The 26,147-nt window shown below is 42.0% G+C and overlaps 1 protein-coding gene across 1 annotated transcript in view; it reads left to right on the plus strand.

The window, feature by feature from the left end:
- The window catches only part of ADAMTSL1 (ADAMTS like 1), a 175,248-nt gene that overhangs the window by 121,091 nt on the left and 28,010 nt on the right, over positions 1-26,147 (plus strand). The window contains exons 17-21 of the mRNA XM_036403753.2: positions 1,411-1,590; positions 3,181-3,334; positions 4,578-5,718; positions 19,992-20,119; positions 23,520-23,648. Of these exons, the coding sequence (XP_036259646.1) occupies positions 1,411-1,590; positions 3,181-3,334; positions 4,578-5,718; positions 19,992-20,119; positions 23,520-23,648 (1,732 nt within the window). The remainder of the gene's footprint in view (positions 1-1,410; positions 1,591-3,180; positions 3,335-4,577; positions 5,719-19,991; positions 20,120-23,519; positions 23,649-26,147) is intronic.

Here is a 26,147-nt window from a genome sequence, read left to right on the forward strand (position 1 = left end):
GTTTGGACAGTGCTGTCAGGAACATGGTGTAACTCTTGGGGCTGTCCTGTGCAGGGACAACACTATGTAAGTGAATAAAGTCCAAGAAGCAAGAAAAGATATGTTTTGTATTATCTCTGACAGAGTTGGAAGGGCAAAGATACTTCCTAAGATTTACTGATTGACAGTAGGAACATACTTTGTGATATTTGTAGTGAGTAACCCATTTGCTATCTTGTGTATGATATGATAAAAGTCCTTAGGTAACATTGGAATAATAGTTTTAATCATACTTTTCTTCCTCCTCAGGAATGAACTTTCCTAAAATGAGAGGCTGATAGACATTTTCTTCTGTTGAAAACTAATGTTTTTCTTGCTTAATTTTCTGGAAGCCTTTGAGCTTTGTACCATTCAAAATAAGTAAGACAAAAGCTAATTTTACACATTAAAAGAAACCAAATATAAAAATGTCTTTCTGCACTTCCTTTCTGTCTTTCAAAGAAAATGTTTATCCTAAATATTCAGGCTAACATTAAAGTTCATGCATCTCTTTATCTCAGAGAGAAGGGCCTTTCATGACTGCAAGATTTTTTAAAACACTCCCTTTTTAACTGCTTAAGTATACTTTTTAATACTTCTCCATATTATTGTCTGTTTCTCTTGAATAATTGCCATTTCACAAGCTATAAGCAACTCCTGGTCATGTCAATGTAATGCAAGCTCCCCCTTTCATTTGCTAGAAGAAAGGAGAAAAGGAGTTGAGCTGGCTGAACTGAGCAGAACTGGGAGTCTGTTACCAGCCTCAGGAAAAGGATCCTCGGAAAAAAGGGCTGAGCAACTTAAATTTACAAAAAATATTCAGGAAAACTACTAGATTTGGTTACTCAAAATTTCCTGCCCTGCTTAAGTAGAAAAATGGATGCAGAGAGGGATATTTACATTAAAGACAGAGGGGAGGTGTATTCTCTGGATATTAATAATCTCAATTTACTTATTTACTGCTGGACAAGACTTTTCCACTCTTTCTGACATGGTTAGTGTCAGAGCTCAGACACAGATGTTACTATGTAGATTCTCCACATCAAATGCCATTGTCTCATTTTCCAGGTGGAGAGGACAAATTTCCCACCTCCATACTTCAATGCTGACTCACTGACTGTTTCCATGTCTTTTGAAAGAATACCTTAAAACAGAACACTTCAGAAATACTGAAACAGTTTCTCTAAATACTAGCAAACTAAGCCGCTCCCTTTTTCCAAAATAAATTTGACATTTTTAAAAGAAGTCTACTTCGAGGTCTCTGAAATTTTTGTTTTATATTTTGTATTTGGCCAAGACCAAGTGTTGATTTCTACCCTAATTCACAAGTAATTTTTGCAGCAAGGAGGGTGGTGAGGGTATGGTTTGAGGTGGCTGTCTCTTTTCTCACAGTGTTCACAGACGTGTGGTGGTGGTGTCCAGAAGCGAGATACACTTTGTAAGCAGCGCCTGGCAGATGGAAGCTTGTTAGAGCTGCCAGAAACCTTCTGCCCCACGCCAAGGACCATTACACAACAAGCCTGCAAAAATGAAGACTGTCCCAATGAATGGCTTCTCTCTGACTGGACACAGGTATACTATTAGTTTGCATGAGCATTGTGCAGATCTTGGAGATGAAGTTCCTAAGCCAGTTGGGATAGAGGACCCAAATAAGGTCAGACTTCACAAAGCATGTTATGCCCAGTTTTGTCCTGTAATCTGTCCTCATCATCCTGGCTGGGGATGCTGTCACTAGCTCCATGTTCCTCTGTGGTGTCTGCCTCCAGAAAGGCTTTAGCCATGTGGAGGTGATGTGCTTTAGCCATCTGACCAAACCTTTAAGACCCTTCTGGTGTAAACAACACATCCCCTGCTCCAAACAATAAATCCCTGCCTCTGTCCCTGCCTATGCTTATTATTTCAACCAAGGCATCAATGAAGAGTAATCTTTATTACCCTAGGCTACATGCTCTTTGTTGCCAAAATCGAGCTGTTCTGATCTCAATAGTCTTTTCCTCTTGGGGTCACTCCAACCTTTTCCTATGATGAAGACAATAGAAACTAAGAGGAAGGGAGGGAACAGGAGAGGAAGGGAATGGAAAGGGGAAGGGAAAGGGGACGGGAGGAGAGATATTATAAAAATACAATTTTACTTTATAAGGCCAAAGCAAGGGCAAAGGTTCATGGCAGTGAGTATGAAAATGATTCCACATCTTGCAGTCTCTGCCACCACTCTTCCAGTCCTCTTTCATGGAAGGTAGTGGAAATTGACTTGTGGAAGTTGTAAAAGAAATGCCAATCACCCTAAGGAGCTGTCCCACCTGCACCCTTTTTATGGGGATCTGTCTGAGCATTTTACTCAAATTAGTGTATGTTTTCATAAAGTCTTCTGCCAGGAGACACATAGCCATTCTGGCAGCGAAGATGGTAATTACAGTCCTTTACCCATTTTCTAGTTCCTTTCACAGACTGCTGCTTTGTTCCAGTGCAAAGACACTGTCTGTATTTCTTTTTCCACAATGCTAAATGCATAAATATGAAATTGAATAGTCATGATGAAGTCCATCAAACCATGTCCACCTGTGCAACAAGCACTGCAGTCTGGTATTAGAGGGTTTATACCATTCTGTGTAGGCGATGTGTAGTAACTACAAGGCTGAGGTAATTAATTGGTGACTAAAATATTCATCCCTTTATTATTCCTAAAGGGATTTGCAACAGCAAAGCTTGAAGATTAAGCTTAGGCTGGATTTTATCTGGCCCAGAATGCAACTGTGATCTGCAACTCCGTGAGGTCTGCTCTTGGACATGAGCTGGAGTTTTTCCAGCCAGTAGACACAGACACATAGAAACAAAGCTTAAAGACTGGCTTCGAACTGTAGCACAGTATCATTAAAACAAGAGACACCATCTGACAGAAAAGAAGTGGTAACGAGAGAATGGAAAGAAATTAAGCCTTAAAGGCCAGAAAATAACAAGTATTTCATCTCCTTACTGTGTCTGCACTGTTCGTAGCTGCATGGTCAGATGCTGCTCTGCTTTTTTCTGCTGCAACATTTTGAAAACTGCAGCTGCTTTATCCTGTGGTGTGTGTATGCAATGTGGATATGGGAGCTGAGGAAGGAAGTGTGTGACATGGAGCACCTTTTTCATTTCTCCTAATGTTTCTCATCCTGTTCTTAGTGTTCGGTGAGCTGTGGAGAAGGCACACAGAGTCGAAATGCTATTTGCAGAAAGATGCTGAAAACCGGGGGCTTTGTTATCATCAATTCCTCACTCTGCCTCCCTTTGCCATTCTCATCCTTGATCAGGCCCTGTTCACTAGGCCCCTGTGCACGTAAGTGGAAAAGGTGTTTGGCAGTGTCTGGGGAAAAGGGATTGGAAGTACTTTACTAAGAAATCCATGCTATTTCCTGCTTCACAGCCTGTTTTCACGCTAGTATTACTAAGTCTTGTAGAGTGGGTTTTTCTGTCCGTAAATAAGTCAAGCCAGTGGAGAAGTGCTGCAGATTTCACTAATGGAGCTGGATATGAGCCAGTGTGCTGGAAGGGAAATACTAGTTTCTGGAAGAACTGGCTCAAAATTCTGACCAAAATTTAGATCTTAATTTCACAGCTGGAATGTAGAGGCTCAGACACACAGCACAGCAGCTGGAGGGCTGGAGCAAATAAACTGTCTGCTAGACCAGCTGCAAGGAAAATGGTTGGTAAGGGATTTTGCCAACGATCATTTAAAAACCTGTTATTTCATTATGTCACTCCAAATCCTCTATGACCTGAGATTGCTAATGAACCATGCAACACAAGTTAGATTTATGTTGGTAGTATTTTATGTTGGTAGTTCATGCATTTGTTTTTGCCCATCACAAGTCCCCCTGTATACTCTTCCCTAGTTTACAGTAAGCCAACTGGATATGTGAAAGTCAGCCTAGCTTCAGCTTGCCTCTGAAACTGCTGAATGTTAAGGGTATGTAGGGAGAAAAGAAGATCTGATGTTTAGAACTAAAGCTTAGACCAAATTTTACATGGTATTTACTAGTAATATGCCTATGCAGCTTAATTTAGTGCTTCATACTAAAGATCTCTGACACAGAGATCAGGAAACCAGAAGAACACACTGAACTAGTGAATTTTAATAGTATTTACCATGTTTTTAAGCCTAGCCCAGAGAGTTTTTTCCTGTCCAACATTACACCTTGAGGTAGCAAGACTCTCATTCTACCTTACTGTTGTGAGCTGCAAGATCATGTTGCCTTTGAAGGTTTGGATGATAAACACTTGTCTATTCAGTGCATCTCTTAAATAACAGTCTTTAGGTACTTTAACAATAACTATGTTTCTGCTGAAGTTTTCTCCCTCCCGTAAAGCTTTTATCCCTGGATATTTGGCTTCTGCATATACTCTAGGCTACTTTCACATTCCTGAAGTGTGTCTTGTTATTCCTCTTATTTTGATTGTTTTAGTTTAATGTCCAGCAACTAGTGTCCAGTTTCTCCCATTACTGTCTAATGGGCCAAATGAATGTAAACTAATTGCTTTGTTTTATGGTATCATATACTAATTATATAATGATATTTCAGGGCACAACAGACCGGCTCATAAGCAAAGCCCCTATATTATGGCTGTAAAGCAAGTTTACATCCAGACAAGGAAGCAGAAGAAATTGCACTTCATTGTGGGTGGATATGCCTACCTGCTGCCCAAGACTTCTGTTATTCTCCGATGCCCTACCAGGAGATTCCGTAAATCAATGATCACCTGGGAGAAGGATGATAAGAGGCTTGTCAGTTCAGCTCACATCACCATTGTACCCTTCGGGTACATGAAAATCCATCATCTGAAACCTTCAGACACTGGGACATACACCTGCACAGCAGGGCCAGCCCGGGAGCATTTCATAATTAAACTGATCGGAAGCAACAAAAAGATCATTGCTGAGCAGCCAGCTGGTATTAGGGAGGAAGAAGCCATGAGAAAGGCTGGCTTAAACGATGCCTTGCGAACAGAGGATAAACATCTCAATGGGATTTTCTTCAATGGCAGCAAGGCTGAAAAGCGAGGGCACCTTGCTAACCCTAGCAGATGGTATGACAATATTGTCTCGAGGCTGCTACAGCTCAGGGGTTGGCCAGCGGAAAGTTTGGAGTCCTGGGAATCCCAGGAGTCTGTGGAGAGAAATGCATCCTCAGAACAGGACCAGAGCCAGGAGCATAGCTTGCCATTTACTATGGTCACAGAGCAGAAACGCTTGGATGATATCATAAGAAATTTGTCTCAACAGCCTGAGGAGCTTAAAGATCTCTACACTGAATATCTTGTTGTGCATCTGGCTCATGAGGTTTTCAGGAGCTACTTGGACCACCAGGAATCTGTCCTTAAAGCACCAAGGCGAAAAGTTGATTCAGCCTCAGTGGAGTACCCTTTCCACAGACGTGTTTCTGGATTTACCAGCTCCCTGAGGACATCATCTGCTGAAACATTTATTCCCACTTCTGTAGACCTGGCAAATGGTTTGCACAGGCCTCATCAAAAGCCTGCCATCCTCCGAAAGATTTCAGCAGCACAACAACTTTCTGCTTCAGAGGTTGTCACCCACCTGGGACAGACAGTGGTCCTAGCAAGTGGCACACTGAGTGTGCTGCTTCACTGTGAAGCAGTGGGAAACCCAAAGCCCACCATCAGCTGGGCTAAGAATGGAGAGGAAGTGAAATACAATGATAGGTAAAGCATATTATTTAACTTCTAAGAAAATAATTGATATTTTGACTCATCATGTTCCATGTGTTACTGTCTGTCAGTCCCATGGACAAAACCATGTTTTGCTGTAGTCTGATTTCATAACAGAAAGAAGGGCAAGTGCATGTGAATTGGTAAATGGGTTAAACAGAGCACTGTAAATCTTCAGCAGGGTCAGGATGCTGGGTCAGACTGGTGTGGCAGACAGGAACCGTACTTCTGTTTGAGTAAGTAAAAACTAAGGGATTGTAAAGTACTAAAGGACCTAAGTGCCTAATACAGTCAACAGAGCACTCTGCATCCAGAAACTGGGAGTCTTAATTTATTTTCCCATCTGAAGACAGAGATTTTTGCTATGAAGATTGATATAGAGATAAGAAAACTGGTCATTGGTTGTTGCTATTATCCTCTGTTGGAGCTGAAATTGCATTTCTCCTAGTGCTACAGGAGGGCTTGACAGACATGGTTGTGGTAAGAGAAGATGGAGGAGATGAGGTTTTTGCCTTCCACATATATATCCATGCATTAAACTGCCCCAGGATAAGCTTAAAAGGGCATTACAATCACCATTTACTGTGTATGTTCTGATGAAGGCTGTAAATTGTGGAACCACACCTCATGGCTGTCTGCAGCTTTGCTGTCGTCTCAACAGATGGATCATTTAGCATTTGTCTTCTCATGTGAATTGGTGAATCCTAACCTGTTTAAATTCCAGAATGCTGGTCCCAGGTGTAACCTGAGAATTTGACATAACAAACTGCTTTTATCAGTATACCACAAAAATTACGCTGTTTTTCCTTCAGGTGGCCTTTACTTTCTGATCCCTCCACATTATTCATTTGTGTGGAAGAGCACACAAAAAGGTTATTTTCAGTACAAGTTGTCTGTTTAACTGTGTTGATAACATACATTCTTCTCATGTGTATGCTTGGGATTTTATATTTTGGTTCTGTCCTGTGAGAAATCATTATATAAGAACAGGAAAAGACTGTAGTAGGCAGTAATAATGAGCAACACAGTACAACAGTTGTCAAGGGATCTGCTAGCAACTCCTTCTGCACAAGTTACTGACCTCAGCTAAGATATATACATTTAGTCATAAGATCATGGGAAAAGATGGAGTCAAGACAATTTTAATTTCCAGTGTGGTGCCCTTGGATCATCCAGTAGAGTCTTGATTTAGGTAAAATTGCCCCTTCTATACAGTTATGAAATTATTTTCTTAACTTCTTCTTTATTTTGACTATTGAATCAATGAAAAAGTATTTGCTTTCTATAATGATCTGAGTTTCCTGGTTCTTGCCTCTCTGTCTGAAGGCTAGTAAGTATATTAAATTGAACCCAAAAAAATGGTAACTTTTGAAGGGGTAGAGGTCACTGAGGACAAGAATGTACCTCTGGTGGAAATCACATACAGTCATAATCATGATTTGGACATACAGAATCCCTTCTTTTGGATATATTACTGTGAAAATATCTGTAGGCCACCCCCAAAACAAGTTTCATATATAAATTTTCATCTATTGGGTATATCCCATTAGAATTGGGCCATTAAGTTGAGGATTTTTCTCTACTTGAAATGACTGTAACTTCGTGGCAACAATGAAAGGGAAGGGATGTTACATGAAGTTGATGTATGAGGAATGCTGAACACTACAGTCATGAGAAATTGGCAAGTTTATTTCACACCTTGTAATCTTTCATGGTATCACAACATGTAGATTAATTCTCTTAATGGTAAGAGACACTTATATGATTCCTGAAGTTTTATTTCAGATTTTTTTATATATAATTTCACAATTCTTTTTCAATCCTTTTTTCTTTCCCATTCAGTTTGGCTGAAATAGCCTTAAATATTGTGTTTTGTTTCTGAATTACCAGTCAGTTGTCTGTGTGCTCAAAATTTCTATCAAATAGTCTGAGGAAAGTATCATTTCTTTTCCAGTTAGTGGCATAAATCATTGACAACTCTTCTTTAAATATTGAGGCAGTTTCTGCTTTATGAACTTCCTTCTGTACTCATCATTTATAGTTCCCCCAGGCTGGTGTGTGGGGGAAGAAATGAGCATGCTCTGAACTTCAGGCACAGCTCAACACTATATCTTTGGAGCTAATGAAAATTTAGAAATTGTGGTGTGAAAAAAAATTGTTCTGTGGATTTATATGCTGGGTTCTTTAAGATCAGTATTCTGGTTTTGGCTTAGAAAGCTCTTGCTGCCTGTCAGTCAGCTGTGTCAATGGAAGCTGCAGTTTAAGCAGACTTAGAGTGTACTGCTGTAAACTGCAAGGCCACAGATGTAAATGTGTGGTGGTGTCTGGTATGTTTGAACTGTCCTTCAGCTCTGCAGTTTGTTTTTTTTTGTACTTTCCCAATCATTGAATGGAGAAGAGGATTTGCCAGCCCACCTCTATCTTAATGGGAATAAGGAAATAAAGAGAGGTGGGCTTTCTTGTACCAGTATCAGAGAGAGACCCTTCTTCTGAGAATGGCCAGAGAGCAGTGCTGAAGTTCCTCAGGTCACACCCTATATATTGAGTTTGTAGATTTATTCTATAGATATAGAATATACTGAGATTTCAGAAGTACTTGGTTGCTATTGCAATTCTTAGAATATAGGCTGCCAGTTTTAGGTTGGGTGACAGCTACCTGTTTTGTATAGACAAACCACTGAGATAAAAGCATTCACTTTTACACATTGAGGCCGTGGATTTTGTCTGAGCCAGTGATATCCAATAATGATGTTGATGTATGGTTCTATTCTCATTGCCCCATTCCATGAGCTTTTTCATCCACCCAGAAGTATGAGTCCTACTGCATGACTATCCTTGCAAAAATTAATTTTCTTTGGCTTTAGTCTAGGTACAGTCACAAAAAGATGCAACCTAGGTCCCCAAAAAATGCTGGTTTTCAGTTACTCAGTAAAATGAAAACATATGACACAAATAGCTGCAACAGTTTAAAATATCTCTGCTTCCAGTAAAAGATCCCCAACTTGTGTCTGCCTATTCAGTCTGAGTGCTTATTTACAGAAAAGTCCACACTCTCTCCTAAGGTTAAAGAGTCAAGCTAACACCAGCATGGGTTCTGAATGCCATTTCAGAGCCTACTAGTATCCATACCAGAGTTTTTTGACTGCTGTGTATGTTGGAAAATGTTTTATTTTAAAGAAAATTCAGATTAAATTCCTTAGGAAACAGTTTTAAAAGTGAAAAATCTTTGAGGAATTTATGCACTGTTTCATAAGCCTTGCAAGTATGCTGCAATTTCTGTCACTGGGGATCCATTAGTGCTTGATAATTCAACTTCTCTAAAACAGACATAAATTTTATAAGAGGACATGAAGCAGCATGTGAACAGTAAGTGGTATGGAGTTAGGTGTTTGCGAGGTGTTTGTTAGGTGTTTGTCTGATTTAGTCATTGATATATGTCCTGCAAAATATGTTTTTGTCTTGGAGGCAATGCAGTGTGGACCAACTGAGATGAGACTGATTAAATATTAAGCTGTATTATTTTCAGTCCATAAATGAGATTCTGAAGACATGCTGGTGACATAAAGAATTGCTACAGCTGGTTGGTTTTTTTCTCAGCCCTGACAAGCAACTCAATACCTAACAAAAATAGCAATCTATGAGCAAATAGGGAATTCAGCCAAAATAATTCTATACAATGAGGAATGATAAAGGATCTGCTTTCAAGAAAAGCAGCTATGCCAAATTGTGATGCACAAATAACAGAATTATGGAAAAGAAGAGGACACTATGTTTGTTTGTGGAAAAGGACATTAAAACTTGGGTTGAGAGGATAGGAGGATGGAGCTGTGTTGGAGTTCTATTTTTTTAAAAAGGCAAGTATCTACCTGGACTACCTCTATTTTTAAAATATTTTTGCTGGATCTTGAGATGACTTAAGCTGACAGAGAGAGGTTTGTGTCAGGAGAGGTGGTGATTAATAACAAACAAATTATGCATCCTTGTGTTTTATAAGATGCAATATTAGGCAAGATCTTTCCTCAGCCGGAAGATGTCAGAAGCATTAATTAAAACTATTTTAGGGGTCTTGTAAGTATGAGTTTGTTGTAGACTGAAGATCTGCCTATATACTATATTTGTAGACATGCAGACAGAGCACACAGAACTTTTAAATGTTACAGGCTGTTATAATTTGGGACAACTTCTGAAGATTTAATGAATTCCATGTAATGATTGAAGCAGTCGGTGTTAAACTAAAAATTTATGTGTGATATAGAGATACATGCTAACATTAGTTCTGCAAGTAAAAAAAATCTGTTAGTTGCTGTCACTGTTAATAGTGACTATCTAGTCAGCCCTGCTTATGACTAAGAAGTAAGAAAAACATCCTTGACAGCAAAAATGGGAAGGCAATTATTTCAGCCATTGGTGGTTTTTTAGCTGTGAAAGCACAGATGCAATTTTAGAAGTATTAATATTTGTTTTGCAAATGTGCATTTTTCTAAGCATTTACAAAACTTGTTTAAAAACAGGCATCTCTTTTATTGATAATGACTATTTTTCTTATTACGCACAAAAGGGTAAAACAATAATGTTAACTCTGGAGTTTTTCTCCTATAATAGATTTTGCTGGGTGGCCCTAATCTGGTTTGGTTTAGAGATCTACCACCCACAGTGTTGTACAAAACTGAATATCCGTGGCTTACTCGTCCATGAGACAATAGTTTTTATTGTGGTGATGGGAGTGTAAAGAAACTCATCAATTCCAGGATCTGTGAGCAGATTTCTATTGCATGTGTTTTACAGGCATATCCCTCCCCCAGTTGCACCCTTGCCACCCACTGTCAATCACAGACTCAATTAAGAGTTTACAAGCAACAACTGCTGAAAGTTGCTGATGAGAACAGTAGATTTTATCTACAGTTTCAGCTAAAAAGAAAACTCAGAGAAAGGAGCAACAATCATGAAACACAGTGTGATGAAAACAAGAGTACATAAGCACAAACCCATGGACTGAATTTTTGCTGAAGTAGGTGTATATACCAGTGATGCAGTGCCCGATTTCGGGGAGAAAGCTTAGCTGGGCTAGCTCAATTTTCCCTCGGGGCTGTGCCACCTCCCTGCCCGCTCCCTGCCCAGTCACCAACCGGCAAGGGCAGCGGTGCAGCCAGAGGGTGGCCAACAGTTCTGACTGTGGACAGATGGATTGGCGCACCAAACTCGAGATAAAGGAGCAGGAAAGGTCCTTTGTATGCGTCTCCAAGAGGCTTTATTCCGAAGGGGACAAAATACCTCTGAAGGGATGCAGTGACAGTAGAACCAAGAACAGTACAATGATACAACTTATAAAGGGAGGAGGCCTCAGGGGAGCAGACAACACAGGAACAAACCAGGGGAGAACAGAGGAGGAGCACGAGGCGGGATCACATCGCCTCAGAACCAATGAGGGGTACATGGGGAGAAGAACCCTCTCCCAAAACCTATAGGAATCCAGAGATTACATAGATGACACAGAGGGTTCTAGAATGAGAGGTTGGGATTCCACTTAAATGACAAGGCAGAGGGCAGGGCTACAATGATAGACATAGAAGGATCAGGAATTAGGGATAGGTATTTGCACTAAGAGACAGGAAAGGGGGCAAACAGCATTGGGCTAAACCAACTGTGAGGGGGTTGCTAGGAACGAACCATTCAAACATACTCTTTTAGTGATGTTAATGACTGCAGAAAGAAGGAGAACTAAAACAACCCATAAAATACCTTTCACAATTGAGGACATCCACCTGAATATGCCCCAGTTCTTAATAGGTTTTGAAACCAGTCCCTGGTCTCTTCCTTGATGGTGTGCATCATGTCCTTCATTTTGTTGACTAAGGCATAGATATTCTAGATTTTGTCTGTGATGTTTAAGCAACAGAGTCCTTCAAACTCTTCGCAGCTGTGCCTGTGCACTAGAAGAGTCTGAAGTCTATGGCCACATAATTTTGTAGTGTGGCCCGCCTCGTTGCTTCCTCATTCTCTAGGAGGTCACTGAGAGCAACTGAGGTCAAGTTGGCCTCTTTCACCCCCCAGCACTCTAGGTGGCCCAGTTCACCTAGCGCTTTTGCTGCTGCCGCTCACAGCAAAAAGGCAGAGATGGCAGCTCTTTTTGGATGTGACCAGTGGACAATTTCGGAGTCGCAGTGCTCGTCAAATTCTTTAATGCTATATTTTTGGACTGCCAAATGTTTAGATTTAGATTGCCAGTTAAAACTCTGGGTTTGGTTTGGCACAAACAGGGACAGCTGTACGATGGTGCATGGGCCTCAGATGAGAGGGGATTCCTGCCCAGGCAGGCCCTTTGCTCACAAATTAAAAAGACACCATTTGGCAGCTTGAGCAGTAACTGATTTTTACTTGATGAGATATTCAGGTGTGTAATGGATTGACACCATTTTGCTGCCTGAAACTCTTTTTTATGGATCTTAACAGAAGTATAAGATTTGGAGTAATAAGGGGGTTTAAAAATTAATTGAACATAATAGGGTGCAACAGAGGAACCAAGGAGTTCAAATTCAGTGGGCTCTTTTTCTAAATCGGGTAACTCAGAAGACCACCTGCACCATAAAACGAAAGGGTCTGTAATAGGAACATAACATCAATAAACAAGTGGTGGATTTTTACCAATTTCATTAGTGAGGGCCCGGAGCTGAGCTGGATACTGATTAAAGGAAAAGGGAATCCCCACCAGGCACATTGACACGGGGTCATCCACAGCAGCTATAGACAGACACAGATGGTCCCGTTGAAGTGCATGGGCAAGGGTAACCCAGACATTGTCCTTCAGCTGCGGGACAATCCATGCCTCTGGGGACTGGTCCAGCAGCATCAGAAGCCACAGATGTCTCCACATTTTCATGACCAGAATGGATATTGCTTAAAGAAGAGAAAAATAACATGTGGGAGACTCAACGCAAACTTTCAGTAATTATGATATAAAGAAAGCATAAAATTCATAATTTCTTCCCCCTTGCCAGTGCCTTTTACGATTTGAGGCCACTGATACATCAGTGGGATTGTTCGAAGGGGGTGGGGTGGTTGTGTTGCTGTCCTTGCCCCTGGATAGAATATGGGGCTTGACATACTTGCGTGGGATCCACCTAAGGCCCGAAAGAGTGGACACACAAGCATATCCACACCCCCAGGTTATTAATTCGAAAGGCCCTCTGGTCTCACGGATCTCTGGATCTTTCACCATGACTGGCGGCTGCTCTTTGAATTCTAGCATCTTATTTTGATGGAAATGTCTTATTACTGGGGGGTTCAGGTTCTCAAAGGAGTAGTTCAAGAAGCTAATGGTGAACAGTGCCTTTGAGATCCTGATATGTGGGTATTTTATCTTAACATCCCCTCTCTAATGTTCTAACATTTTCTTCAGATTCTGATGAGCTCATTCTATTACTGCCTGGCCAGTGGGGGAGTATGGAATCCCCAGCCAATGTTGAACCCCCCATTCCAGCAGGAAATCACCAGACACCCTGGAGGTATAGGCCTGCCCGTTGTCTGTTTTAATTGCCCTAGGGATCCCAGGGTGGAGAAGGCTTGCACTACATATTTCTGTGCATATCCGGCCTTCTCCCCTGTGTGGGCTGAGGTGTAGACTGCACCAGAGAAAGCGTCCACCGAAACACACACATAAGTCTTCCAAACTGGGGAATGTGGTTGACATCTGTCTGCCACACCTTGCAACTTCGGGAGTTCTCTGGAGTTCACCCCTGCCCCCATAGATAGTAATGAAGACTCCAAGCAGTTGGGGCATGTGGCCGCGATCGCTCTTACCTAGTAACACCTAAGATGGAACTGATGGACCAGACCAGGCACATTTTGATGGAATTGCTGATGGCTAAGTTTGGCCTGATGGAAGATGTTACCTTAGACAGCCAGCTGCAATGGGGTGGCCAGGGCATCAGTTCTTTGATTCCCCTCTGCAATGAAACTGAGGAGGTCAGAGTGCAATCTCACATGCATTATGTAAAATGATTGCTCTCTTGGTGGGAAACCAGCTGTATAGGTTTTGAGAGCAACCTAAAAATCACTGGGTTCAAGGCCTCCCTCAGCACTGTGTGCTCTGTCCTAGATGTAAGCCGAATCGGTGACAATATTTATTGGCTCTGTGAATCCTTCAAAGACCCTGATGACTGCGTCCAACTCAGCTTGGAGGAGAGCCCTCAACAATCTTGAGGAGAGCCCTCAACAATCTTAACCTTGGCTTCCCACTGCTGAGTTTGGGGGTCCTTCCAAGTCATTACTGACTTGTGAGAACTCCCAGACACGTCAGTTATAATTGTGAGGGTCTTAAGAGTCTTACAGCTTTGTTTCTCTTTTGGGACCAAATTAAATTCCATGTTAAACAATTTGTGGCCTGGATTATGGATGGATAATTTTCCAGGGTAGCTATCAAGGGCGATTTGTAGATTTACATTATCTCTTAACAGTTGCTCTAAAGTCTCGTTGGTCAGTTTCCCAGTGGACAGCTTGATAGGTATGAATACCTATGAAATCATATGAATACCATGAATACACTCAAAATCACACCCTGCCAACAAACGCATGCACGCCCTGGCTTTGCTTATCAGCTGGGCCATCAGCTCTTGTGGCCATGTGATGCTCTTGGACAATTGATGGCCAAGGAACATCCACTCTACGATTAAGAGGGGGTCCCTTTTACCTTTGTCCCACTGAAAAATCAAGCTATACAATTGTGGCAGCTTCTCCAGGATGATAAAATTAAATGGAAGCTCCAGCCAGCAGCAATGGGCCTGCCGACTTTCCAGTGCCAGTTGGACCTTTCCCAGTGCGTCTTTTGCCTCCTCGGTCAGAAGCCTCGGGGCATCCATCTCCTCCCCTCCTTTTAATAAGCTGAAAGTAGGAGATAGATCTCCCATGGTGAGCCCAGCCAGAGACTGACCCAGTTCAAAGACCCACACAACTGATGGAGATCCCTAAGATCTTGAGCTTGTTGCTGATCACCAACTTCTGTGGTGTTGTTCAATTGGTGATCTCAAGACCAAGATACCTCCAGGGCGGCAGCCTCTTCACTTTTTCTTGTTGAAGCTTAAATCTGACACCCACAAAGCAATAACAGTTTCATCAAGAACCCCAAGTACGTTGTCATTGGGGGCACACACTAGCACATCATCCATATAATGGTAGATGATGCACTTCCCTGCTCTGGCATGCACTGAGGATAGGATTCTGGCAACGTCCTGGAAGAGGGAAGAGGAGTTTTTCATCCCTTGGGAAAGAATATGCCAGTGGGTAGCACCTCACGGGAGCCTCTCGGTTGATGGAGGGAACCAAGAACTCCAAACATGGGGCATTGGCTGGGTGTAGAGAAATTTGAAAGAAACAATCTTTGATATCAATTACTGCCAATTTCCAGTCTTGCGGGAGCATTGAGGCAGACAGCATCCCTAGTTGGAGAGATCCCATGTCTTTGATGACTTCATTTATTTTTCTCAGATCGTGAAGGAGGCACCACTGTCCTTCCCCAGCTTTTTGATGATGAATACCGGGGAATTCGAAGGGCTGTTTGTTTCTCTGATACTACCTTTTACTAGCTGCTCCTCCATGAGCTGAGTGAGCGCACATAATTTCTGTTTGCTCAGCACCCACTGATCTATACAGACAGGTGTATCAGTGAGCCAGTTCAGTTTCTGAGTAGGGCACTCTTCATCAGTGGCTACACTCAAAAAACCTGGGCAGTCTTACGGATCTCAAACCTGACTCCCGACTGGTTCATGGCGTGTCTCTCCCACAGAGTGAATTTGGAATTTAACATAAATGGGCGTACTTGAGCCAATTGCCCATCAGGTCCCGTAATTAGTACAATGCTCTTAGACTGCTTTGCCATTTAAATTCTCCCTACACCTTGAACCTCGCTTGCCACATCCTGCAGCTCCCAGTGTGACAGCCATTTGTGCGGAGAAATGTCCGTCACATCTACCCCTGTGTTCATCATCCCTTGCAGTTTTATAGAATGCCCCCTACTCTTAAGGCCACACCAAATGAGGGGCTTGTCCTCTCCCACTGCCTTGGTGTAATAAACTGAAAGGTCCAGGTCATTGAACAGCTGTTGAGCAAACAGAATGGCCTGAGCAATGACCTGGCCTTTAGGAAGAGGCAGGGATGGCAGGGATAGACACAATGTGCCAGGAGAATGAGATACCCCAGAGTAGGTGGTATAACTCCCAGCTCAATCTCAGTGTCAGGGGGTGTGTGTTTTGAGTCCCCTACAACAAGGTACTTACAACCGCCCCCAGTAGAGACCCTTGACCTTTTGACAAATCACAGTGTCCTGTCCTGGGTCTACATGGATTTCATGCCAGTACGGTGAAGAAAACATCATAGATTGGGTTAATTCAAACCTGAACGGCTCTGTCTTGTCCTGGGAAGTGAAAAAACCAGAGGGACCATCATTAAGGTTTTCATTAACAACCACCCTGCGCTCTACACAGGGCAGGTCCACGCTCCCACACTACTTTTAGGAGGGTTGTTTCCTCCCCTTCCTCTTCCTCCCCCTCCCCTCCTCGGTGGTACTGGAGGAGCTTTCCCTAAAAATGGACACTCCTGAATCCAATGTCCTGGCTGCTTGCAATGGAAGCAGTAGTACTTCCTCGGAGTGGCTGCTGGAATGGTGCCCATAACTGTGGCTGTCTTTTCTTTGATGGTAACTCTCTTCTGCTGTTCCACTGGTCTTGCCCTTGCTTTCTTAGTACACTCTTCCATAATAACGTCTAATGAGGGTGGCGGTGTCAAGGGAAGGGTGAGGATGATCTTTCTGCACTCCTCATTGGCATTTTCCATGACCACTTCCAGGATGATTTTCTCTTGGATTTCTGATTTGGCCACCTTCCGCTTAACAACCACCCTGACCCTATCTACAAAATCTAGAAAGGTCTCATCAACACATTGTTTCAAAGATATAAAACTGGGCAAGGGCTCTTTTGTTGGCATAGTTTGGAATGCCTTTTGACCAGCTTCCTTTATATTGTCGAGGACAACCTTAGGGCTTTTTCGGCCTGCTTCCAAGCCAGCGCCCAGTCACCCTCTCCACCTAGATGACTTATTGTGATGGGATTGTCATCTAAATCAGTTGCTGCTTCAGTGTTGCCCCAAAGCTGAGGGAGGAGGTCGACAAGCAGTCCCTTCCAGACATTGAGCCACAGCCGATACTCAGATGGTGTGAGCAGGCTGGAAAAGATTTGTTTCAGATCACCTGGGACTAAGGTGTTTGCCAATAATGTTGTTCTTAAGAGGGCCTTGAAATATTCACTGTACCGGCCAACCTCCTTCTGAGTCTTGTACAAGTCTGTGATGTTCTGGCAGGAGAAAGGCACCCACTTGGGATGCCTCCCGCTACTGTTGTAAGTTAGTGGGGGAGCGAAGATGACATCACCGTCATTGTTCCACCCTCAGTTTCCCAGTGCCTCACCCACAGCCCCCACATCACCGTAGGGACCAGAAGGAGGAGCGTGGGAAACTGGAAGTGGGTGGGGCTGGCAATGGAACCTGGAGGCAGAGCCAGGACTAGTTTGGGTGGAGCAACTGAAGGCAGTGGGAACTGGGGATGGAACTTATGGAGGAGGAGCACTGGGAGGACCCATGGGCAGAGCTGAATTGATTGACACCATGGAATGGAAAGAGTCAGGAACATAGGAGGGGTTTGGGGATAGGAAGGAGCAGGTTTGAGGGGATGGGACAGGGAGAAAGGGATTGTGGGGAGAAGAAACACAAGTCGGGGAGCCACTTCATGTGGTGACCACCATCTTGTGTTCCTTTTTCAGCGTTCAGGAAGGTACCATCTTGGAGATAAACTGGGGGATTTATAACTGGGGAAGTGGGTGAGGTTACAGGGACTGGGCAAGGATCCCTGACAGTGGGGCCAACACTGTCAGGGCACAGGTACTGAGGAGGTCATGGGGAACCAGGGAGACAATCCACAACTTGGGGGCTACCCTGCGCCTTCTCTGGGTGGTTTGCTCCCCCCAGTCTACCCAATATGGAACAAGGGGGATGAGAAACAGGGGATGAGGAACAAGTGGTCTTGGGGTCAACTGGGGATGATCTATTTGTTTGTTTCTCCACTTTCCTTCTAAAATCTTTTGTAATTGATTGCATTTTAATGAAAAGATGAAAAAATTCATCCCCCAATGAGTCGCCTTCTTTAGTTTTTATTGTGAGCTTGGCTCCCACTCCATTCCAAAATGCGACCATCTTAACATCTTGGGGGGTCACATTCAGAAAATGGAAAAACAACCACCTTACAAATCTCTTCAATTGACTCTTAGAAAACACCATTCCCCCACTCTCCAGGGAACTCACAACTTGGAGATAAACTTTCTGCTGTGGGGTTGACATTCTGGCACTCATACTGCCAACACAACTTTTTCCTCCAAACTTCCAAGGCTAAAAGGAACAAACTAAAGAAAAAGGGTCCAAGGAATCATCAGGGGTGGGATGCTAATGCGATGCACCACACTTCCCCTAACCTGGGGATGCACCCACACCCAGCCTGTGAGCACCCAGCCGGGTCTATCCCAGCTGCCAGGATACTGACCAATCCGATGATCTTCGGAAAGAATGACGTTGGGAATGGTCCTCACCCAGGAAGGGTCCTCCTTATGTCCACCACAATGCGTAGAAGGTTGTCCCTTCCTCCCCTGGGAGCCGCAGTGACCAGAAAGCAGGCAAGCTGCTCAGGGGTGCTGATGATCCAACAAGCTTTACAACCCCGACACCTTGGGTCTGGGGGACAGCTCTTGTGTGGGCTCTGGCCACAAGAGGGAAGGCTGCACGTTGGGTGCCAAGCAGACACAGCGTCCGATTTTGGGGAGAAAGCTTAGCCAGGCTAGCTCAATTCTCCCTCGGGGCCGTGCCACCTCCCTGCCCGCTCCCTGCCCAGTCACCGACCGGCAAGGGCAGTGGTGCAGCCAGAGGGTGGCCAACAGTTCTGACTGTGGACAGATGGATTGGCGCACCAAACTCGAGATATAGGAGCAGGAAAGGTCCTTTGTATGCGTCTCCAAGAGGCTTTATTCCGAAGAGGACAAAATACCTCTGAAGGGATGCAGTGACAGTAGAACCAAGAACAGTACAATGATACAACTTATAAAGGGAGGAGGCCTCAGGGGAGCAGACAACACAGGAACAAACCACGGGAGAACAGAGGAGGAGCACGAGACGGGATCACATCGCCTCAGAACCAATGAGGGGTACATGGGGAGAAGAACCCTCTCCCAAAACCTATAGGAATCCAGAGATTACATAGATGACACAGAGGGTTTTCTAGAATGAGAGGTTGGGATTCCACTTAAATGACAAGGCAGAGGGCAGGGCTACAATGATAGACATAGAAGGATCGGGAATTAGGGATAGGTATTTGCACTAAGAGACAGGAAAGGCGGCAAACAGCATTGGGCTAAACCAACTGTGAGGGGGTTGCTAGGAACGAACCATTCAAACATACTGAATATATTACAACAATCACCAAAAGGATTATCGCAACAAAGATCCATCACCACATACCAGGACCTTATGAGTTATACCACTACAAAACCAGACAGTGAAAAGAAGCTTTTCATAAGAGCACTAAGACCATATTAATTCTGTTTAACCATAGGCAGTACACTGAGCTCATGGTAGGGTGCTCTTACTGGAGAGGAAACAAACCGTGGCTTCAGCCCAAGGAGGAGCTGAGAACTCCTCTCTATCTTCACTGATTATTAGGGAAGAATCAAGACTGCTGAGTTTGTACAAGCTGCCCATCAATAAAAGAATCTGAACTTTTCAGACTTTATTCCTGACCCTGTGGTTCACTTCACTTCTTTCTGCATAGCTTCAGCACGTTTCATGATTTTTCCCTTGCAATAATTTGGCTTTATCTTACTATTGCTATTCCTGTGCTGCAGAACTGGAAGACAGCAATGCTGAGAAACTCTTTCAGCATTAGGCACAAGTGGTACAGCAGAGGAGGTTTCACTGGGCAGATGTTCTGATTACTAAGCAGTCTTTCTTTTATGCACATATCAGCAGTAGAGGAACTGGGAATGAGACTAAAATTTAATTTAAGTAATCACAACTTACAGTCTCAATGTAAGACTTTAAATTTCTTCATAGATTTTTTAATTTAACCTAAAGGCCTGGTCTAAGAAAAATACTACCCGAACCTAAAAATTCCCAGTATATATGTTCATGTTCACATGGACTAAGAGACTATTACATTTTTATTTCTTTCTGCTTTATGCCAGGTTGCTCCTTCAGCCTGATGACTCCTTGCAGATTCTAGCGCCTGTGGAAGCTGATGTGGGTTTCTATGCTTGCAATGCATCCAATGCCCTGGGATCTGACTCTGTCTCCATTGCTGTCACACTAGCAGGTAATAGTTTAACCTCTGTGATTGCAGGATTGTCTATGTTACTTGTGTGAATCTGGACAGAAGTTGTTTGTGGGGGAAGAGATGGCTGCTAAAGCTATGTAATATGCACCAACAGAAGTACACTGGTGGAAACACAGGGTGTGAGCTCTGCAAAAACCCAAGGCTTTCATAGATAGTTTGTTAGGTTTATGTGTCTCTGCAAGACATCAATGCTTTTTTCTTACTTACCTCTGACATGTAAACAGTAAAAACAGTATCCTGGTTATTTTCAGCCTGTAGGGGCAGTGCAGTCCAAGCCTCCCAACTTCTGCGCTTCATTTTAAACATAACACTGATCTCTTCAGTATAACAGATGGATTGCAGGAGTTACTCATGTGTACATTAGGCAAGCAAGAAAACTTCCAGAGCTGAATCTTGTACAGGATCAAACACTGTATTGTACTCAATCACAAGCTTGGCTGACACTGTTTCAATTGTGGCAAATAGAGGTTCTCAAAAAATTAGATTCCTTGTTTTTATTCCTCTAGTAACAGATTCTAAAGCATATCCTGTGCTGGTTTAGAATTCAATTCTAAAGAAAACTCATCCAGATAAAAGCCAGTGGCAAAGGGAGTCAGAAGTGTGAATCCAGCTTCTTTAAGGTTCCCGAGCAGACATGGTCAGCAGGCTCACAACCACATCAGGACTAGCAGAAGGGTGGAGCAGCAAACATGAATGAAGAGCTTTTAAGAAAGATAGAGGAACAGAACAGACAATGACAGCTAATGATTGTGACAGGGCAGAGAGGTTTTAGAGAAGGAGGATCCTATTAATCACCAAGGCAAAAGTAAACATGCTAAGAATACTGAAAAGCTTATTGATTTGCAGACTTATCCATTTCACTGCTTCAGCATGTGGAAATGCTTGGAGGCTTCCAATGCATAGGCAGCAACCATCAGCTGCCATTGTATCCATGTATGACTAGAGGAAGGAATAGCTGTTGATAAGCTTTCATTAAAAAAAAATTACACCAAACACAGAGAAAATTTCAGTTGAGAGAAGCATAAAGAAAATGTAATAAGGCAGCAATGGATAGCAGTGAAGCTTAGAAAATCAGTAAATCAACTAGAAAGAGACTTTGTCTTGTCCTTTAGCAGAGTGGGTGAATCTTCCAGGGCAAAAAGAAAAATCTGCATCAGAGCTACAAATTACCTGTAGGCAAAACTGAAGAGACTGATCCTTTTTACAGTACTACTATCAGAAATAACTTTGCTGAACTCCAGGCAGCAAGGTAGTAGTGCTGCTGTTAGGGTAGTGTCATATTTTAGAAGAAGCAGCTCACACTAAACCTACTATGCTGCACCAGCATGAAGCTGAGCATGAGATTAAAAAATCATCGGTCAAAACTGCTCTTCTGTCCACATTGTTTAGTGAGTGTAAAAGCCATAGTTTTTGTAAATGTTGTGGCAATAATTTTGTATGACACTGTAAAAATAAAGTGTTAGGTCTACATGTCACACAGGAAGACTTTAGCTTTTTAATTATAATTAATTATCAAAGCTATAATTTAAACATTTAGGTGAACTAACATTCATGCTTCCCAGACTCAAGCAAAACTCCTCTTAGGAACTGGCATACTTTTTCATCTCACATCCAAGGCAAAAAGTTGAACAGCCTATAAAATGAGACCATAAACATCAAAGTGAAATACTGATCAGTTTTTGGAACAAAGTAACAATCTTTTTCCATAATGGATGTATTTTCTCCAAAAAAACATGGAAAGCTGAGATCATCTTAGAGGAATCAAGAGTGGGGATGAAAGCTTATTTCATTAAAGAATTTTCTGATTCATTTAACACATGCATGGGAAAAAAAGACAGTGGAATATGCTCCTTTTTGTTTTCACAATGGTTTCCTACTCATTTATGAGTTGAACAGCTAAAAGATTTTTAGTCTTGTGGTGGGGTTATGGAAAACAATCAGGAAAATAAAAGGCTGATGGATAGCTGAAAAATTTTTCTTTTCTTTAGACTTTACCAAAAGAATCAAAACTTTTGGAGGTATTCAAACAATAAAATATAGTCTTTTACTTAGCTATTCTTGAGTATTTAAATAATCAAACTAAAAAAATGTAAAGCACAAAAAAAATACCAAACTGATATGACAGGAGTTACAGATGAATGTTATTTTTTAAAAGCCCTTGATATACAGCTATGTGGAGAGATTTATATTTAAGACTGACTTAAATTTTCAGAACTCTCCATGAGCTCAATGAAATCAAATTATTTTTCTCAGATCCATCTTTTCTTCATTGATAAGTGGCAAATTAACATACAAATAAAGCTAGTGAAAGACATTAGCCTGAAACTGCAGCTTTTGGAGTCAAATGAGGATATCTGGTTTTGTATCTGACCACTTATTTCAAACGGGGGGAAAAAGGTGTTTATGGATTTTTGGAAAATTTTGTGTTTGAAAATGCAACGCTGAGTCAAAACCACCCAAGTCTCATGTGATTTAAAGCAGTTCTGTTATCTTCTGCTATTCTGGCAATATCCTGACTGCAGAGCACTTTCTCTGAGACAGGGGAGCACCTTAATTCAGTTCTTGTCAGCTCTGCTGCATTAGCGCTCTCAAAGCTAAGCTTGGGTACCCCTGACCTGTTTTGTGAGCATCCCTTTACAGTAGCCCTACAAAAGGATTTGCGGAAGGTTTCTTGAGCCACTGATGGTGGATAACTTCATAAGTAATCCCTCAAGGACGCAACAGCAGCGAAACACCTTGACTTGCTGTCACCAATGTTGAAAGTACACTTTCTTGTGGGCAAAGCAGTAGCTGTATTAGAGATAAGCCCCTTCCCATCAGATAACCCGTTTTCTGAAATATGTAGTAACAGTGTATAACATTAATTCAGTTTATATCCCTCATCTTCTTCTGCTGGCCATTATGAGCAATGGTCTTCCCCACCCTGTTGTTTCCCCTGTTGTTTAAGGAAACCATGATCAATGTGTAGAAACAGCTTGCATGTTAGTCTAAACTTTCTCTGCTGTGCTTGTAGCCATCATTCAGGCCCCTGGGGTTGGTCTTTACCAAAGGGGGGTGGTGCACTGCAGCACCAGGCAAGCATCTCACTGCAGCTCCAGTTATGCTGGTGTTAATTGATTCAGCTGGTTCTCCTGCAGGTCCATATGGCTTCAGTGCTATTCTGCCTCTGCTTCAAGCATGCCTTTTCTTTCGTCAAAACAGCTTTACTCATGGACTTTGGTGACACTGAAATATTGTAAAAAGCAGGTGGTCTTACACTTCATTTTCCCTTATCCACCTGCTTGTCGTGTCTACTTTCACAAAGAGTGTTCCAGCCTATCTATCCCATTGTGGCGCTGATATGCTTGTTATGATAAACTGTGGTGCTTCTTTTATGCAGGAAAGCCACTGATAAAGGCATCAAGAGCTACCGTGATCAACACTGAATCACCTGCTGTCACTGTTGATATTGGAAGCATGCTGAAAACAATCCAGAAAGCAAATGTTAGCATTAACTGCCAGGTTGCAGGTAAAAAATTATTCTCTCCTGTGCAGGTGTCTTTGGCGATAAATTTCTGTGGGATTCTTTGCTAAATTGCTATCTCCAGTTGCAGCTGAGTGAAATTGCAAGGTTTTCCTAGCTCTTGGACAAACTTCATTGCTTCCATTAATTCTTGTCACAGAACTTGTCTTCCTTTTATCCATGTCAAACAAGGCAAGTGTAGTGGCTTAAGAAGATTAGGCTCAAAAAAAAAAAAGCCCTGAGTCAATGCAACAGGCGTCATTTTAAGAGATACACGGTGTGGTGTGGCTGCAACAAAACTGATACACATGGCTACTGGTTGGGAATGTTCGGTGACAGTATACAAGCATGGACTGACTAATTTTGTCACTGATGGGGATTTTAAAAGTCACTCCAGCTAGTTTCTTATTTTTCTGCCAAACTTATTTTACATTAAAGGCATATTAGCACCTTTTTTTTTCTGTTTTTTTTTTTCTTTTTTGTTTTTTCATCTTGGAGTTGCAGGTGTTTAGAGGAATTCTGCTGAAACAGGATTTTCCCTAAAACTGTTTTCCAGTCAGAGACTGAGTATCCCTCAGTCTTACAGTGAAAGTTTGCCTCTTTCCAGTGGTAACCAAAATAGGTTGACCTTATCTGTGTGTGGCAGTCCTATGGCTGTTGGGAATGACATTGAGATCAGGAGGAGGAGCTGGAAAATCTCCAAAGACCTGGCGCCATACCATGGTTTCATTACACTTTTATGCATAGTATGACACACTCTTGCAATCAGACTGGTGTTCAGTGACTTTTAAGGAAAAAGATGAAAATGATACCTGTTTTTTTTTTCCCAGGCCTCACCATGCTGACCTGCATGGACATTGTGTGAAAGAGACTAAACATTACATTAACACCAATTATTTTGTATTTCTCTCTCTAGGTTCTCTTAGCTGCCCAGGCACATAACACACAGATTCAGACAGTTATTGGTGATCTAAGTGTAGCCATTTCTCTTCACCAAAAGCACCATGTAAACAACAGAATGTGACTAAATAAAGTTTCTGCAGTACTTATAATATCAGAAAACTACAGGAGGGAAGCACAAAATGGTCAGGGGAACAAATTCGAAGTCTTCTCTGAGAGGAAAATAATCTCTAGCAATTTTGTGAAACTCACCCACTATGACAACATCCAAAATGGAAAATTTTAGCTGTGTCTTCTTGTCTAATAGAAGGCTTTTTGCTATCTAGTATCTGTATATTGGAGTCTTCTGTGACACAGAAAAAATTTTCTTAAATCCTAATTTTCTCCATGGGTGAAAAAAAATCTGCTACTGCCTCTACAGAAAATGTTAACTATGGTGACACCAGAGGTTAATGCCCTTGAAATTACCATAAAATCACAAACCCCAAGCTGGGATGTTACAAAGGGAATAAGAGAGTGAGTAATGAGGACAGATATGTTTTATGGGCACTAGAATCCTAATTTCATAAAAATAGTGTTAATAATTCAACAGCAATTACAAAAAAAACTACCTTGAGGAATGATCTAAGAACAGGAATTTCTATCAACTGTCTCACCTACACCTGGAAAATGAACCAGCTCATAAAATCTGTAACATAGTATGAGAATAAATGTAATTTTCCTCCTAATGTAAGCACAAACTTTTTGTTTCAGCTTTATGGTTATTCAACTTTTATATAGTTTTGATCACCCTTAGAACAATCAATTCTAAGGATAAGAGTAACATGCACTACTTCTACAGTCAGCAAATGTGTTGTATACTAGTGACTTCTTTTGGGTAGATAAACTTCACATCTGTATTGTTTGCCAAAGCTCCCCAGAAAACATTAACAATGAAATGGCTACTAAATCATAGTGTGCTGTACAGCCTCTGGTAGAGGACCATGTGTGTATTGGATCTGGATAGCTCAGCTCATGTAAAGACACATTTTTACTGAGAGTCAGCAAGACAGCAGAATAGGTACTTACAGGAGAAATATTAAGGATCAGTTATGGTATTCTCTAAAGCTGCATTTTCTGTCAAGGGCCAGAAATATACACTTGCTGCTGACACATGTTGATAAACCTGGAAAAGTTTCTAAAAATAAGAGATAATGGAAGAGTACACAATCAAAGCCTAGGGAGTAATCTTATATTGCTTTTCCACTTCTTAAGACAGGCATAAGCACTGTCGAAGTCTGTCTTCTGAATTGAAATCTATAGATATTAACTAAAAGACAAGGGCAAATAGAGTCATTCGGGATGCATTAGAGTTTAATTGGCATGTGGTGTGATTTATGTCAAGATGAAGCTCTATTTTAGTTTAACCACAAAGACAGTGTCATGGTTTTGATCAAGATTGAAAGCCAACATTATTTCACTTGACATAAAATAATTTCTTTGTCTATAGAGGTGAAGGAATATATTCTTTAACTATTGTTAGGTGATTATTGTCAATTCCAGACTTCTCCAAAACTAATCCTAGGGGAACTCCCACCTGAAAGTCACTCAGGAGTCTTCCAGATG

This window comes from Molothrus ater, chromosome Z (genome assembly GCF_012460135.2).
Source record: "Molothrus ater isolate BHLD 08-10-18 breed brown headed cowbird chromosome Z, BPBGC_Mater_1.1, whole genome shotgun sequence".
Classification (NCBI taxonomy): Eukaryota; Metazoa; Chordata; class Aves; order Passeriformes; family Icteridae; genus Molothrus; species Molothrus ater.